The sequence below is a fragment of the Triticum aestivum genome, chromosome 2B (assembly GCF_018294505.1).
Source record: "Triticum aestivum cultivar Chinese Spring chromosome 2B, IWGSC CS RefSeq v2.1, whole genome shotgun sequence".
NCBI lineage: Eukaryota > Viridiplantae > Streptophyta > Magnoliopsida > Poales > Poaceae > Triticum > Triticum aestivum.
Genome location: NC_057798.1, coordinates 329313427 through 329330712, shown reverse-complemented (window position 1 = coordinate 329330712; position 17286 = coordinate 329313427). Strand labels below are relative to the sequence as shown.

Genomic DNA, 17286 nt, shown 5'->3' with positions numbered 1-17286 from the left:
GTTGCCTTCTCGGATCCATCGGCGGCCGGAAGCTGTGGGCAGCAAGCGGCGCAGCGGCGGGGATCGAGCGTCGGTGGGCAGAGCTGGTTGTGGGCGACGCTCTAGGAGGTGGTGGCTGAGCGGCGCGGTGGGAGGTGGTGGCCGACGACGGGCTTGGAGATGGTGGTCGTCGGCGCGCTGGGAGGTAATGGGACGCGAGGATAAAGGGGGCGCGGGGGAGAAGGGGTGGTTGGACAGAAGAAATGGCTGAGTGTTTTTTTCTAACTTGTGCGCGCGCTTCGCTTCGGGCGTTTTTGCGGTGCCGAAGTGTTAGCAGAATAAGTGTTTTTGTTAGCAGAATAAGACTCTTAAGGTATATATATATATATATATATATATATATATATATATATATATATGTATGTATGTATTCAACACCTGAGGTAATCTTACAATTATTTCATAAATAAACTATATTTGAAATACAAATAGGTACATTCATATTGATTCACCGTGTAAGATTTGGTATAAGAAAAAAATATAGGTCATAGACCAGAAAAATGGCATTTCATGTATATTTTACACCATGTTTTTACATTTGTATTTTTGTATAATATAAAATATTTTTTACGACGACTATAAAATTTCTTACGTTCTTTTTGTATGTCCAAAATAAGACAAGTTTTATAAAATTTAAAATTACGGTACATTGATGTTAAAATAGCGGATGGTGACGAATAATTATTCCTCACCCAGGGTGATGAATATATATATATACTAGTTAAGGAGTACTCTTTGCGGAGATCACTCAAACTTCCCCAGTGCGCCACTTGTCGCAACCTGGGAGTTTTCACTTTTTTCGTAGATCCGTTTATTCAAAACGTTTTATCTCTTAAACTGATTTCGCTGTTGGATTCCTCGCGTCGAGATCTTCAAAACTAAATCCCATGTTGATAGGTTTTGAGGAACTTTTTTTTCACGGCCGGACGAAAAAACCGAATCGGGAACACGAGTTTTTTCCCTTTCCGAAAGAGGCACGCCCGTGCCTCTAACAAAATCACAACCGTGCCTCTCGCGAAAGCAAAACCGTGCCTCTCACGGAAGAAAAAACAACAGAAAACACGTTTTTTTCCCTTTCCGAAAAAGGCACACCTGTGCCTCTCGCGGAAGCAAAAAAACAGAAAACGCGTTTTTTTCCTTTCCGAAAGCCGTGCCTCTCGCGAAAGAAAAAAACAGAAAACATTTTTTTCCGTTTCCGAGGAGGCACGACCGTGACTCTCGCGAAAGCACAACCGTGCCTCTCACGAAAGGAAAAAAAAACAGAAAACATATTTTTTTCGTTTCCAAGAGGCGCGGCCATGCCTCTCGCGAAAGAAAAACCGTGACTCAGGAAAAAAATTGCGTTTTTTTGCGTAAAAAAGTATTATTTTCGGGAAAAAAAATTTGGTCGAAAAGCTAGATAAGACCGGGGGAAAACCAAAACGTCAAAAAAAACCCGGAAAAATCGTTTAAAAAGCGAAAACGCGTGCGGAAAAATTTAAAAAAATAAAAATCCGGAGGGAGCGTCCAAGAGCGCGACACGTGGTGAATGGTTGAGAGGACGTCAAGTGGCGCTGATCGTTGCGAGACTTTCGGTCGTTAATTAGTTGCTTCCCTATTCTGTAACCGAATAATATTCTGTTATACCCCTCGGCCCGTCGTTTCGCGACGGTGGTTTCCACGAAGCCGGGCCGAACAGAAAAGAAAAGCCCCGCTACTTTCCCCTCGACCTCCTCCCAATCTCCGATTCCCCACACCTGTCGTCACACTTCTCATTTTCTCCCGACCAAGAGCGCCGGCGACCCTGCTTTTCTTCCTCCTTCGGACCAAGTGCGTCACCGGTCCAGCTCCTCTTCCTCTTCCTGGCACGCGCGCCACCGTCCCCGCGCCTCCTTCCTCCTCCTGGCACGCGGGCCGCCGTCCCAGCGCCTCCTTCCTCCTCCTGGCACGCGCGCCTCCATCCCCGCGCCTCCTTCCTCCTCCTGGCACGCGCGCCGCCGTCCCCGCGCCTCCTTCCTCCTCTTGGAACCTGTGCCGCCGCCCCCGCGCCTCCTTCCGCCTCCTAGCACGTGCGCCGCCGCCGCCGCACCTCCTTGCTTCTCCTGCCATGCGCGCCGCCGCCCCGACCTTTCCTACCGCACTCTCCTCCCAGGCTCCTGTCGCCGCCCCGCCCACATCACGACCAGCTCCGGCCACTGCCGCGCCCCCATCTCCCCCGGCTCCCACACCGCCACGCATCTCGTCCTGGTGGGGCACCATAACCGGACCACCCCAGTCCCCAGGTCGTTCAACGCCACCACCCCAGTCCGTTCATTGCAGCAACACCCTGGATCCAGCTGCCGCCATGTCGTTCCCACAACGACGTTCGATGGAGCACCTCGTCTCTCTCCTGCTGCAGGGAGGCCCAACTACTGCACTGTGGAGGTAAGATCCTTTCCTCTAGATTTATTCCGGCGTCCAAAAATGTTATTTGATTTTTCCATGAAAAAATGAGGCACCTAACATGTCTCTTTGTTCTGCAAGTGAGGTGTAAAAAATAGCAAAGATGGCAAATTATGTAGAGATTAAATTTAGTAAAACTGAAACAGCCACATGCTCTTTCTTCAGGTGTGTCTGCCATGGCTGAAATCAGTGTAGTGTGCCTACAAAATATAGTTTTCTGTGCTGCTACGTCATCAGTCCATAATGTGCATAAGATGTAGTCCTGGTTGTGTAGACAATGAGGTGCGTGGCTGGTTCTCTCTGTGTGTGCATATGTGTTAACTGGTGGCCGGTGGTGTGTGTGTGCAGGGTACTGCCGGAGATAAGTAGTAGGCGGCAAAGTGTTTTGAGGCAGCAAACAAGACGAGGCATAAAGATGACGGGCAGGTATGAGCAGCGAGCTGCTACTGCAATTGTGCGGCTACTTCCGCGAATGAATCCAGCTAGTTATAGCTATAGGTACTAAACTTGTGTGCGTGTGTTATCTTTGGTAGCTAATTTTTACCGTGTGCAAATACTGAACTTGGTGTCCTGCTGCTATTGATCTGCTGTAGATTGAGAACTAGTGGAATTTGGACTGTACAATTAGAAAAACTTAAAGATATATTAATGTTGATTGCTTAATTCCATTCCACATTTTTACCGCTTGTTGCGTTTAGGTCTGCGCTTCATTTTTATTATTCTGTGCGTAACTTAAAAAGTCTGATTTATGAATAGTTCATCAGTGGTACTAAAAGTGATCACATTTGTTGCATACTAAGATGTTGATGCTTACTTCAGTGCTATCTAGTTAGATGATCATACAATTAAGTTCAAACCTACTACATGGTCGATGTATTTGACAGCAAGTTCATGTCTTACTACATGAGAAGTACAAAATTACTGCTAGTGAGAGTTCATTTAAATCCTTGTCAGTTCATCTCCTCTCTAATTTATTTTCAGTTCTATCTCTCATCTTATTACCTGAAATTCCATTGTTCCATGCTGCGTTACCCCATTTTGTCAGTGAATGGTTACAAAATGTTTTTCTACAGCGCCAAGCCGTTCGATGCCGCAGCTCGGGAGGCCGCCTCCTTTGACAACTCCTGATCTCCGGAACAGCCATGGCTCCCTGCCGGCACAACTCGCTGTCGACGACCTCCTTTGACAACTCGCCTTTGAGGCCCACCAGACTCACACGACGATGCTGGCCGTCCACAGCCAACACCACAGGCCGTTCACAGCCAGCACTCATGTCCGCTCTCAAAACCACCCCAAAGTGCAGACCGTACATGAGGACAGGGCGAGGTATGTGCTTGTCCGTGTCAAGTGATTTGTGCCAGGCTTTCACAAAAAAAATATCTTGGTCCCCAGCGATGGGACTTGACCAGATGCTGATGTTGGACTAGAAAATTTAGTGAAAAACTATTCTGTGCTGAAAGAATAGCTATGCTTTGTCGGACAAGCACAACACGAGGTAATGGAAAGCTCCAATGCCCACCTACAATATATTTTGTCCTGAGAAAAAATTACACGAAGGGGAGCCTTGGCGCAGTGGTAAAGCTGCTGCCTTGTGACCATGAGGTCATGGGTTCAAGTCCTGGAAACAGCCTCTTACAGAAATGTAGGGAAAGGCTGCGTACTATAGACCCAAAGTGGTCGGACCCTGCGCAAGCGGGAGCTACATGCACCAGGTTGCCCTTTGAGAAAAAATTACACAAGAGTGCTAGGATGTTCAAAAATAAAAATAGTACACACGTGTGGTGTCGTTTATATAATTTTGTAAAGAAGATCTATATGTGTAAGTTATCTGATAAAAGAAAGAAGAAAATCAACTTGCAAATTTAGGGAAACATGTGTACCTTGAGAAAAGTTCATAGAATAAATGCTAGGAAGTTCATTTCATGTTCGTTTAAGATGTCCTCAGTGCAAGTTGGAGGGCCGGTAAGTTCTACTACTAGTCTCTGCCAAGTGCCAAGTTCAGGGGCATTGCCCGCTGACGGCAAGGACAACGAGCCAACGACGTCGCATCATAGGTCAAAGGAGGTGTTTCTATGTTCCTATAGCACGAACAGGTGCTTGTTGTTATGACTGATAATGATGCCGTACACAAATGGCTTATGGGATATCAGGATAATGTGCATACAAATGATTTTTGGTTAATTTTTTGTATGATCCATTTGACAGAAAAGATTATTGTTATTTGTGGAGCTTTATACAACACTTCTGTCATCATTGCTTATTCATGTTGGTAGTTCAGGTGCAAACACAAAATTTAGTTCATGTACATCTACAGGAAGGGCTCGCCTACAAATTTTGAGTTCACTTCGTTAAAAAAAAGTAAATTTTACACACAACAAAATGTGCTTGAAAGTTCAATTACTACGACTGAATCATTTCCTATTTACATATTTGAATCATGCAACTTCTCCAACTAGCTTATGTTGTTTCTGACATTGCTCTAAATCATTTATCAGTAATATTTTGTATGTAGTGATGGACTTGAAGGATTTCAGTCAATCAAGCTAGTTGTCGAAAAGGTAGTGTTCGCCGTCGACGGTGCTGCCATTTGAGTTTATGGCTCTGCCATGGAGGCTTCCTGGAAGTTTCTCTGTTTCCATGTACGGTGTCGGTGTTCCATGACAGCGGCCGTGACGCGTGATGTTCCCTGGTTAAGATTGGTTTACTTTGGCTCTCACAGTAGGAGGACAGGCACGGTGTGCATTCAGTCTCAGAACCTGAAACTAACCTGACTGAGGTGCCATTCAGTTTTCAGTGATAAGCTCCATTTATTTACTAGTAGTTTCACCTTATTTTTTGAATTAAAAAGAACAAAACTTAACTAGTTTGACCACCGTGTGACCGCCAAGCACAAGGAAGGAAGGGCCACCGTCTGAGGCGACGCGTACATATGTACACCCAGGAGTCAGGACAGGACACAACATCCGACGCGGCGTACGTACTACACTGAGGACTCCCTCGTCACCGATAAAGACAAGAAGACCGGCAGCATCCTCATCCAGGTCTGATACATATAGAGTCTTATATTATTTGATTTGACTACAGTACACGTAGCCTCTGCCTATGTAGTACTCCCGTAAACTAATATAAGAGTGTTTAGATCACTACTTTAGTAATCTAAGCGCTCTTATATTAGTTTACAGAGGGAGTATGTAAGACGAGATGACAAGCATCAACATGTAGTATATGTGAGTGAGAGGAACACAACTACTTCAGTACGGCTAGCTTAAATGGTGTGAACTGAAAACCAAGCCTCAACATATCTGGTTCTTTCTTTTATGAGACATGATTTCCTCCCGATTTCTAGAACTCACAACCATAGTTATAATATAGTGTTTAGTCATCCTTAGTAGGTAACCACACAGACGCTTACAACCAAAGCTAGCCGACGGCGCATAAGCTACCTGCAAAAGAGAAGCCCTTCTTACATCGACAACATCTTAATTTTTATTCAGTTAAATTTCCAATTTTAGTTCAGTTCATTCTTATTTTTAGATCAGACAGTTTCTTATTTTATTTTCCTTCAATTTCTAATTCTTTTTCAGTTACTTTCTAATTTTACTAAAGTTCAATTTCTAATTCCAAACAGTTTGTATAAATTCCCATCGAGCAAGTGTGTACGGCGAGCGGCTACTGAACTTGTGCGGCTGCTGCTTTTGGATTGCCCAGGAAGCACATCATTATAGAAGGCAAAAATCTGTAACATATATGTAACGCCTTGGATCCGATGCGCCAAGAGTCCGTCAGTTATTCGTCGTCGTTGTCATGTCATTTGCTTGCGTGTTGCATTGTGCCATGTCATCATCTGCATTTCATCTGCATGTTTTAAAAACTTGCATCCATTTGGGTTCCGCCGGTTCTTTTCATTGTCCGTTCGGAGTCCGGCCACACTTGCACGCGCCCGCGGCACCTTCGAAATATTATTTTATAAGTGGCATAAAAATGTTCTCGATTTGGGGTGTAACTTGGGATGCGGTCTTATTATTGTAGACAGGCCGTCTGTCAAGTTTCGTTGCATTCGGAGTCCGTTTAACTGCCCAACCGTTAAATGTATAGCGGTACCGTTGTCGGTACTTTCGTCGGATGTTTCGGTCTTCGAAACTGCCGCCGGGCCTTGCTTTCTCTTCTCTCCTCTCAGCCCGAAACCTCTCCTACACAGCCCACTAACCCCACCTGCAGCCCACCTAGTTCCTCTCCGTTTCGGACCGTCAGATCGAGATCCGACGGTCCGTAACGGCCTCAAATCCCCCTAACCTAGACCCCTTGCCTTTTTAAACCCCCCTAACCTGCCATTTTGGCCTAACCTATCCTAACCCCTCCTCCTAGCTCCAGCCGCCAGCCACCTCCACCTCAAAATTCTGCCGTCGGCCACCTCGCAGGCGCCACTTGGCGCTTGGCCATTGGTCAGTCAGCGCCCCGCCACCGCCGGCAGCCAATCGGGGGCTGCCACGTCGCCCGCGTGCGCCTGCCCAGCTCCCCCGCCGCCGCGGCCTGCCGGGCCCAGGTGCGGCCCGCCCAGGCCCGCGCGGCCGCCCGAGCCCCCGCGCGCCCGATGGCGTTCTGCCTCCCTCCAGCATCCCCGATCCAGGGACGCGCCGCCGCCGTGTTCCCCTGCCGGACCTTCGCCGGAGCGCCCTGTCGGGCTTCGCCGCTGCCGACCCCCACGGCCAGGTCGCGCCGCCCCTCGCCGCCTCTCTTCCTCTCTCTCCTCGTCCCACCTCACCCCCTCTCTCCTGTAGGATCCCGCCGCCCTTGGAGCTCCTCGCCGGAGCAGCCTCCCCGAGCACCGCCGGCCACCCCCGACGCCAGATTCGGGGTCCCCAGGCCTGGATCCGCCCGTTCCCGCTACCCCCGGCCCCTCCTGGCTTCCCCGTCGCCGGACCTCGCCTTGGCCGCCGCCGGCCACGCCATGGCCTCGTCCCGCTCGAGCACGGGGACGAGCGCCCGCTCGTGGGCCACGGCTCGGTTCGCCAGCCCAGCCCAGGCTCCCCTTCGGTCCGACGGCCTGCTTCCTCTCCTGGGCCGAGGCCCCTCTGGTGAGCCACCCGCCTAAAACCCGGTCAGTGCGACGTTTAGCTATTCGACGCGCGTCCTGTTTTTTCCTGAAAATCGGCTAAGTCCTATAAATTTGCATATTATGTTGCCCTGTTCATCATGCCATATCTCCTAGCACGCGGCTCCGTTTTGTGCGTGTAATATGTCAAACTGTTCGTATCAACGAGTACTTCATTTCATTCCATTGCATCATGTTCATTTGAGTTCATCTTGATGCCTGAATCATCGTTGCAAAAGTGCATGTTGCTGTTAATCTGTTGAAACTGTTATAACTTGATGATTTGTCATTTTTGCCATGTTTGATGTGTGCATCCTATGAGGTTGATGTCTACATGTGTTTTGAACTACATCATGCCATCTTTACAGGGGTGTCATCCATTTATTTTTGTGAGTCTTGTACTGAGTGCATCAAGTTTGCTAAGTAGGGTACTTGCTGTTGCTGTTTTGCTAGGCTGAATCTATTATTTTGTGATGACATGTAAACCTGCTGCTACAAGTCATTCCGTGCATAATCTAGAGATGTTCACTAAGGATGATTTGTTATACATGTCATGCTCTATCCATACATGCCCCTGGTTGCATTTATAGCTTGCTGTAGATTGTTGTAATCTTGCTCTCAAGTTGCTAAGTAATGTTGCTGTCAGCCTGTTAACATTAAGTTCAGTTTTGCCATGTGTTTTGCTAATGATCCATGTACCCTATGAACTTGCTCTTGCCATGCTTAGCTTCATAAACATGTCTTCTTACTGTTGGTTGCCTTGCCATGCCATGTATTGCTCTGTGATGAGTGGTTCAAGCTCACCAACATGCCTACTTATCGTTGTTCCTGCCATGTTTGAATCTGTCATATAATTTGCCATGTTTACATGGGTGCCATCATATCCTCTGATCCTTTTTGGCTTATGGTCAATAAGGGACTTTTGTTCTATGCAATTAGAAGATTCATGCCATGCCTTTGTTTTCCATGATAAGTTCTTGTAACATGTTTTTCGATAGCTCTAAACATTGTAACCTGATGTTATTTCTGCAAAGTTTGAAACTGTTATTATTTGCAATCTTGCCATGTGTGTTTGAGCATGTTCTAATAGTTTCTGGAGATAGCTCAGTGTTCATGTTTTGTTATGCTTTACCTGTACATCATGCCCATGCCTTTTGTTCTCATGTTGGGGTGCTGTAGCATATTGTCTTGATGCTTACAATATACCTAGTTGCTGTTTTGGACAGATTGTTGCTATAACTTGTTTCATGTGTGTGTGTTGAACCGTTGCTCCGTTTTGAGTGTGCTCTATATGAAACTTGCTTGATTTTGCATGTAGTTCCATATTATCATGTTGCATCCTTATTTTGGTGTGTTTGCTTGATATTCGAATGCATTTTGCATTAATGCCATGTTTAACTTGTCTTGCTCATATCTTCTAGGCCGTAGCTCCGAATTAAATGAACTTTATATGTAACTTGACTAGAATCTCGTGTAGATCATCTTGGTGCATCTTAACTTGCTGTTTAACAACTCGAACATAAGGTTTATTCAGATCTGGACCAATTTCGAAATATGCATACGAGGACTTACCGGAATTGTTATGTGTTGTTTCCGACCTCATTTAAACTTTCTTTGATGTGTTGCTCTTGTTTGCATAATCTCTTGCCATGAGTAGCTTCATGTAGTCTTGTCTTACATCATGCTTGTGTGCGCATCATGCCTTGTTCATGTGTAGTGTGTTTACCATGTTGTGTGCTTCTTCTTGATAGTTCCCGTTTCGTTGCGATCATGAGGATTCGTTCGTCTACGCTTGGTTCATCTTTGTGGCTTCATCTTCTTCATGGACTCGTTCTTCTTCCTTGCGGGATTTCAGGCAAGATGACCGCTACCCTGGATCTCACTACTATCATTGCTATGCTAGTTGCTTCGTTCTATCGCTTTGCTGCGCTACCTATCTTTTACTCATCAAGCCTCCCAAATTGCCATGAACCTCTAACCTTTGACACCCTTCCTAGCAAAGCATTGCTTGGCTATGTTACCGCTTTGCTCAGCCCCTCTTATAGCGTTGTTAGTTGCAGGTGAAGTTGAAGATTGCTCCATGGTGGACAGGGTTATGTTGGGATATCGCAATATCTCCTATTTAATTTAATGCATCTATATACTTGGTAAAGGGTGGAAGACTCGGCCTTATGCCTGGTGTTTTGTTCCACTCTTACCGCCCTAGTTTTCGTCATACCGCTGTTATGTTCCCAGATTTTGCGTTCCTTACGCGGTTGGGTGATTTATGAGACCCCCTTGACAGTTCGCTTTGAATAAAACTCCTCCAGCAAGGCCCAACCTTGGTTTTACCATTTGCCTCACCACCACCTGTACCTTTCCCTTGGGTCGGCCAACCCGAGGGTCATCTTTATTTTTAGCCCCCCCGGGCCAGTGCTTGTCTAAGTGTTGGTCCGAACTGGGCAGACTGCGGGGCCACCTCGGGGCAACTCGAGGGCTGGTTTTACTCGTAGGCTGACCTATTCGGTGTTGCCCTGAGAACGAGATATGTGCAGCTCCTATCGGGATTGTCGGCGCATCAAGCGGCCTTGCTGGTCTTGTTTTACCATTGTCGAAATGTCTTGTAAACCGGGATTCCGAGTCTGATCGGGTCTTCCTGGGAGAAGGTATATCCTTCGTTGATCGCGAGAGCTTATCATGGGCTAAGTTGGGACACCCCTGCAGGGTATAATCTTTCGAAAGCCGTGCCTGCGGTTATAGGCAGATGGAAATTTGTTAATGTCCAGTTGTAGATAACTTGACACCAGATCCGAGTTAAAACGCATCAACCGCGTGTGTAGCCGTGATGGTCTCTTTTCGGCGGAGTCCGGGAAGTGAACACAGTTTTTGGGTTATGCTTGACGTAAGTAGGAGTTCAGGATCACTTCTTGATCATTGCTAGCTTCACGACCGTTCCATTTGCTCTCTTCTCGCTCTTATTTGCGTATGTTAGCCACCATATCATGCTTAGTCACTGCTGCAACCTCACCACTTTTCCCCTTCCTTTCCCAGTAAGCTTTGCTAGTCTTGATACCCATGGTAATGGGATTGCTGAGTCCTCGTGGCTCACAGATTCTACAACAACAGTTGCAGGTACAGGTTATGCGATGATCATGACGCGAGAGCGATGCTTGCTTGCGTTGAGTTCTTCTTCTGCTTCTTCGATCAGGGGATAGATTCCAGGTCGGCAGCCTGGGCTAGCAGGGTGGATGTCGTTTGAGTTTCTGTTTATGTTTCATCCGTAGTCGGATGTTGCTCTTATGTATTGTGATGTTGTATTCGTGTGGCATTGTATGCCTTTTGTATGTATCCCCATCTATTATGTAATGTTGATGTAATGATATCCACCTTGCAAAAGCGTTTCAATATGCGGTTCTATCCTTGGTGGGACCTTCGAGTCTCTTTAGGATAGTATCGCATATTGGGCGTGACAATATATAATTCATGTTTGTTCTGATTTCTTGTTTCTCTAAAGCGGCCAAATCCCGGTGTACCTGGTAGCTCAAACTTACACCAGATGGCCAGTGACCAACTTCCTTGCCTCTACAAGCTCCTCGGGGATGACTTGGTGGTAGCTGGGATCCTCTAAAGCGGCCAAATCCCCGTGCACCTAGGCGCCACTCGTGATCCCCTCTCCTTCAGCTCCACTTCGCGGCGCCGTCAGTCCACAGGAGTAGGGGCGGTGTGCCCATCAACAAAAAAAACATAAGGTATATGCTTGGAAACATAAAATTCTGTACACATTTGGGAAATACAAGTTATAGCTTGTTTCAAAGTTCAAAACAAAGAATCAACTTGTTCTAGCAAACCATGAGCGAGACACCATAGAATGAAAATGTTGTTGCGTTGCCAGGTCTCCAATTGGTTCAACTACAAATAATTACATCCATTCGACTACATATATTACACTAGTTCAACTATGTGCGTCACACCAATTGACCTAAGTTTTACATATGTTATCACTTCAGAAAAAACTGTAGATTTTGATAATGCAAGCTTAGTTCTTTTTTCTATTCCCTATAAGTTCAAGTGATCAATTGCAAGTTGGCGGTTGTTTACTCAGGTAGTTAAAAAAAGTGGTCATTGTTGTCTGTTTTTAAAGATGTTCGAGCCATTTTTGTAAAAAAACTGCCTATATTAAGACAAGAACTCCTTCCTCCATTGGCTGTCTCAGGTCATTTGGTTAAGCGTCTTAGTGCAACTATATTGACTATGCCCAGAACAGTAACATGGTGAATTGGTGATGGTTGTGTTTCATACATCCAAGCTATATGATGCTTGCAATGGATTATTGTACAAAGCTCCCATTTGCATTGAATACCGCTACCACCATGTATTTGTACTTAAACAAACTTGTTGAAACAACTCTTTCTATCTCACTCTTATTTCTAGTTTTTGCATGGGGCATCTTCTAGCATATGATTGAAACTCATTTCAGGTTTAGATAACTACTTATTAAAAAGATGTATCAATTAGCATGCTAAATTTCAATTTCCCATTGTAAATAAGTTTAGATTTTGCCACATCTAAAGTGCACCTATGCTAATTTAGGTCATTGAAAGCTCTCCCGCTTTAAGCAGCAACTGATGTTGTTCTCTTTCTCATACATGCGTGTGAGCAGCAGCAAAGCATGACTCACTCACTCCCTCTCATTTGCGCATGCGACATCTCTCTCATGTGCTTCAGCTCCTGGTTTGACTCTTGGATCGGTGTCTATGTTGTGTGTGTTTGCAGTTCAATGTGATTTGGTTGGACAGGAAGGGAGAAGCAACAGGGACAATACATGTTGGCTGATGATGGCCGATGACGAACCTGTTGCTGTCTTGCTCTATAATGGTCTTTGATCCAATGTATTTTAATTTCTCTGCGGTGTAGCTTGCTATAAAAGATGAAATATAAGAGGTCATTGTGCAAAAACATGTTGGATCCATGTAAGGTGAACGAGAAAGTATACCGAAAAAGTTTGATATTTTATTTTGTTGAGGAGGTAAATGTGGTTGGCGGCTGTCGACGTCGCTAAATCCCTCTTCAAACTAGTGGTTGGCTGCTCCTAGCGGTAAATGTGGTCAGGTTTAGCAGCTAGCTCTTCCTCGAGCAACCATTTGAAGAACTTTATTGTGTTCCTGTGGTGGTGATTGATTTTAGGATCAGTAAATTTGATAGCTAGCTTGCGCATGGAACCTGCAACTGCAAGTTCAATATTGGCATTAGATTCAGTTCTTGTTGTACAAATTTCCCGGTGTTCATATTTATTCAGGTAAAAGTTTATTTTAGTTTAGCTATAGAAACCATGCAGGTTCACTGATGATGATACCATAAGTTCGGACAAAAACACAAATGTGAAATTAAACAGAAAACTTTAAATTCTACAAGTTCAGGTGCTCATCCACACACGGTAATTCAAGATCGTAAAAGTTTAAAATGGTAAAAGTTCAAGTTGCAAAACAAGAGAAATCTAGAACATTCGTTGCAAAAAAAAAATTGACTTAAAAAAAGAAACACGCAATTTATTTATTCTTTTGCAAAAAATAGCATTCAGTTCAACAATATAAATCATGCAAGTTTGGGGCCTAGGATACAGTAAACCGTTGAAAACTTACATGGAAAATATTACCCAAAAAACATAGCAAAGTCTAGTTAGTGAAAACACGTTTAGTACAAACCCATGCAAACATCAGTACAAGTACCCTCTTTTGAGAACCATTCAAAATTACTCTACAAAAAATAACTCAGTACAAACACACACATATATCAATACGAGTACTCTGTTTTCCAGACGGGAAAATAGCAGGATCCATCTTGCCATATTCAAAATTACTCTTAACGGTTGTGAATTTGAGAAAATGTTCAAACATGACTACGTTTCTCATTTTTGATAGTTTTCCAACGGTATATTATTTGCCCCATTTCAACAACTTAAAAAAAATCGTGTTCGAAATCAAATTTGTCTGTATTCGAATTCGTTTTTAAACCATAAGGAAATAGAAAAACATTTCAATACCAAAAAGTTGCGCATTTTCCATAGCTTTCCAATGTCATATCATTTGCGTCAATCCGACAAACCGTTTGTAGAAAAACGCGAAAATACGTTTCGCCTAGAATTTTACCATTTTCAAATTACTTTTAAATTGTAACGAATTTGAAAAAACAATAGATATATGGAAGATGCAGATTTTTACCAACTTTTCAACGCCATCTTATTTGCTCAATTCCAACAAACCGTTTGAAAATTGAGTCCAAAATATGATTCACGTTTTTGGTTTTGAAAAAAAAGGTTTTTTCAAAACTACTTTTAAACAATAATGATTTTGCAAAAATGTTCAATATACTTGAAATATAGTTGTTAAGAGCTTTCCAACAATATATTACAAGCCCCGTTGCGACAAAAAAAATTGTAATTTTTTTTGGAACTAAAGAAGAATCTGTTAAATAAAAATGGAAACATCAGTTCAACCACTCCAATTCATCAGTACAACCGCATGAAACCGTTAGTTCAAGTAGGGTAACAGAATTATATATATATATATATATATATATATATATATATATATATATATATATATAGACACACACACACTATTCATCACCCAGGATGCAGAATAAGTTATTCTTCACCCGAGGTAATCTTACGATCACTTCATAATTAAATTATGTTTGGAATTCAAATAGTTACATTCCTATTGAGTCACTACGTAAAAAATGGCATAAGAAAATTAAAATATGGGTCATAAGACAAGAAAATTTGCAATTTACGTATATTTTACACTATGTTTTTACGTTTGTAATTTTACATAACATAAAATATTTTTTACGACGATTATATATTTTCTTACGGTCTCTTTTTATGTCAGAAATAAGACAAAACTTACGGAACGTAAAATTATGATGCATTGATGGTAAAATATAGGGGGTGGGGTGGGTGGGTGAAGAATAGTTATTCTGCTAACACTTCCGCACTGCACGCTCAACGGAAGTGCACGTCTATTTTTGAAGCAATAGCACTGTAGTACTGATGTGAGTGCACTCCCCGTTGCAAAAAAACTGTATGCGAACTTTTGTGGTATTGTTTTTGCTCTAGTTTTTAAACCTTTCATGGGAACGAGGCGTGTAATATACCGTTGAAAAGCTATGGATTAGGCGCAACTACATCATGCTGAACACTTTTGGAGAATCCTCATGGTTTAAGAACAGTTTTCAAAACGGTGCGGTGCATGATGAGTGGCAACAAGCATTTTTTCACGTTTTTTCTAAACCGCTCGTCGGAATGAAGCAAATGATACATCGTTGGAATGATATCGTCGAGACACATCTTTTACATATCTATTATTTTCTCTAATTCATTACGGTTTAAAAGCAGTTTTAAATTTAGTAAATGGCGGAGTTGTGTTTCTTCGAAGTTTTTGCAATTTTTGATAATGTTTACGCTCCAGTTTTTGAACAGTTTGTCGAAATGAGGCGTATGATACATCGTTGGAAATTTACGGACGAGGCACAACTTTCATATGTTTAAATGTTTTTGAGATTCCTTACGGTTTTTATTTAATTTTGAAAATCGTGCGGCTAATGACGAGAGGCAGCGATCACTTTCCCGAATTTTTTACAAACCGTTGGTCGAAAGGATTCAAATGATACGCCATTGGAAATATATCGTCGAGACACAACATTTTCATATAGAACGCTCTCTCTAATTCCTTATGGTTCAATAGGAATTTTAAAAATACCGAAATGTGGAACTCTGTTTCTTGCGGCACCCAAATCGTCGAGGGAACTGCATCAGACGGAAGAACACACTGCTTCAGACAGAAAATCGCACTGCTTCAGACGGGCAAGATAACTGCATATTTTTTAAATACATTTTTTAAATGGAGTGTACTGAAAAGTCCTTCATAGTGGACTTTTTTTAAGACGAAAGTGCACTGCATTTGGATGTCTTTCAAAATGCATTTTTGTTTTAAATGGAGTGTACTGAAAAGTCCGTCATAGTGGATTTTTTATAAGACCAAAGTGCACTGAATTTGCATGTTTTCTTAAATGCGTTTTGTTCTAAATGTAGTGTACTGAAGCGTCCGTTGTACTGGACTTTTTTAGACCAAAGTGCACCACATCTGCATGTTTTTAAATGCATTTTGTTTTCGATGGAGTGTACAAGTTCTCCGTAGTGGACTTTTTGTAAGACCAAAGTGCACTGCATTTATATGTTTTTTAATGCGTTTTGTTCAAAGCGAAGTGTACTGGAGAGTCCTTCACAACACCACGCGATATGAACAACATCTTTTTTAAACAAAATCATGTATGTGTTCACCGTACTGAACTGCAAGTTTCTGCATATATATATTTTTCTAATTTGTTCTGCACTACATGGTCAAAGTAGTAAGTCGAACAAAATTTTCTTAGCTATTTTTAAGTTTTGTTTCTTCTTACTTTTTTTCTCATGTGTTCCGGGCAAACTGCATCGCCTATTTCTTTTCGTGCCACAACCAAGAACAAAGCGAACTTCAAAAAAGTGAAACATTTTTTCTTCTGCACATTGAGAGAACTACAAATGGCGCAAACAAAATTCCGAAGCTATGCGCCTGTGGTAATCATGGGCTGCCTGAAAACAAAACAAAAGTCCACAACGGGTCGTAGCAAAATTGGAAATTGGTTGCCATTGAGGATGTGCATCCATCAGCAAGTAGGCCATCCCTGTACTGCCTCTGTCTGCCGCTTGCACTAACGCTTGCCTCAGGACGAGCTCAACTGCAATCGGCACCGTGCTCAACTGCACATATGTGGACGTCGGACCTCTACAACATACACAACGAACCCCTCATAAAAAACTATCGACGTGTGTAGACTCCAAGGGGAACTACCCGTGCACTGCTAGTTCGTCAAAAAGCCACCGATGCGGTGGGCTAAACTGCATGCTCCCGTTGGCCGAGCTGTAGTCCCGCGTGGGCAGAACTGCACGTGTCGTGTGCAGAATCATAGTCGTCGGAAGACCTCGACGATGTGGTCCGAACTACACGCCCCCGTTAGCTGAGCTGCACTTCCCCGTGGGCAGAACTGCACGCCTGTGTGCAGAGTCGCAGTCGCCGGCTTGGACAGTGACGGTGCTAGTTGGAGATCTCTCAAGGCCAGATCTGGCGCAGGAGCTTGGGAATGACACAAGGCTGAGCTGCAACTCCACCAAGCCGGGCTGGTCCTGGTTAGCCAACCCTCCATCAGTAGGAACACGGCGGCGGAGGTGGGGTCCCGGTGCATTGTGCGTTACTCGAAGAAGAAGGGGTTGGGACGGTGTCCGTGGCCGTCAGCCACGGATCCAGGCCGGAACCCGCGCGGGAGGGGTCGCCGTTGATGGTCGGGCGAAGGTAGGGGTGCGCCTCCGCTGCGGAGAGGAGGAAGTGCATCTCGGTTGCTTTCGGGAGGATCTGGCACTCGAACTGAACTGCAAAAAAGCTAGTCACAAAGGAGCTTGCAAAAACAGGCTTAAATTAGTCAAGAAATAAAATCTGAAAACCAATCCGTATAGAAAATCATAGGAACCAAACTACATACGCACAAAGGACAATCTGGGAGCCACCGCAGGGTATAGCTTGATCCTAGGAGGGAGGTGTTCGCCGGAGTTGATGAAGGGTAGGAGCAGGGGAAGGGAAAGGAGATGAGCCGTTGGTGGTGCCGCTTAGGAGCTTCTCTGCTCAGGGTGGACTGCACGAACATGCACGAGAGTTGCACAC

At 44.1% G+C, this 17286-nt stretch overlaps 1 protein-coding gene across 1 annotated transcript; it reads left to right on the top strand.

The window, feature by feature from the left end:
* The first annotated feature begins 1721 nt into the window (after positions 1 to 1721).
* Positions 1722 to 6270, top strand: LOC123044862 (translation initiation factor IF-2). The gene is made up of 5 exons (XM_044467732.1): positions 1722 to 2442; positions 2809 to 2958; positions 3534 to 3786; positions 4973 to 5501; positions 6089 to 6270. Exons 1-3 carry the CDS (start codon positions 2126 to 2128, stop codon positions 3586 to 3588), a joined length of 522 nt encoding a protein of 173 aa, XP_044323667.1. The 5' UTR covers positions 1722 to 2125; the 3' UTR covers positions 3589 to 3786; positions 4973 to 5501; positions 6089 to 6270.
* The last annotated feature ends 11016 nt before the right edge of the window (positions 6271 to 17286 follow it).

Coding starts and splice junctions, on each gene's coding strand:
- LOC123044862 (XM_044467732.1), top strand. CDS start 2,126: ATGCGCGCCGCCGCCCCGACCTTTCCTACCGCACTCTCCTCCCAGGCT. Junction 2,443..2,808: donor CCAACTACTGCACTGTGGAG/GTAAGATCCTTT, acceptor GTGTGTGTGCAG/GGTACTGCCGGAGATAAGTA. Junction 2,959..3,533: donor CCAGCTAGTTATAGCTATAG/GTACTAAACTTG, acceptor GTTTTTCTACAG/CGCCAAGCCGTTCGATGCCG.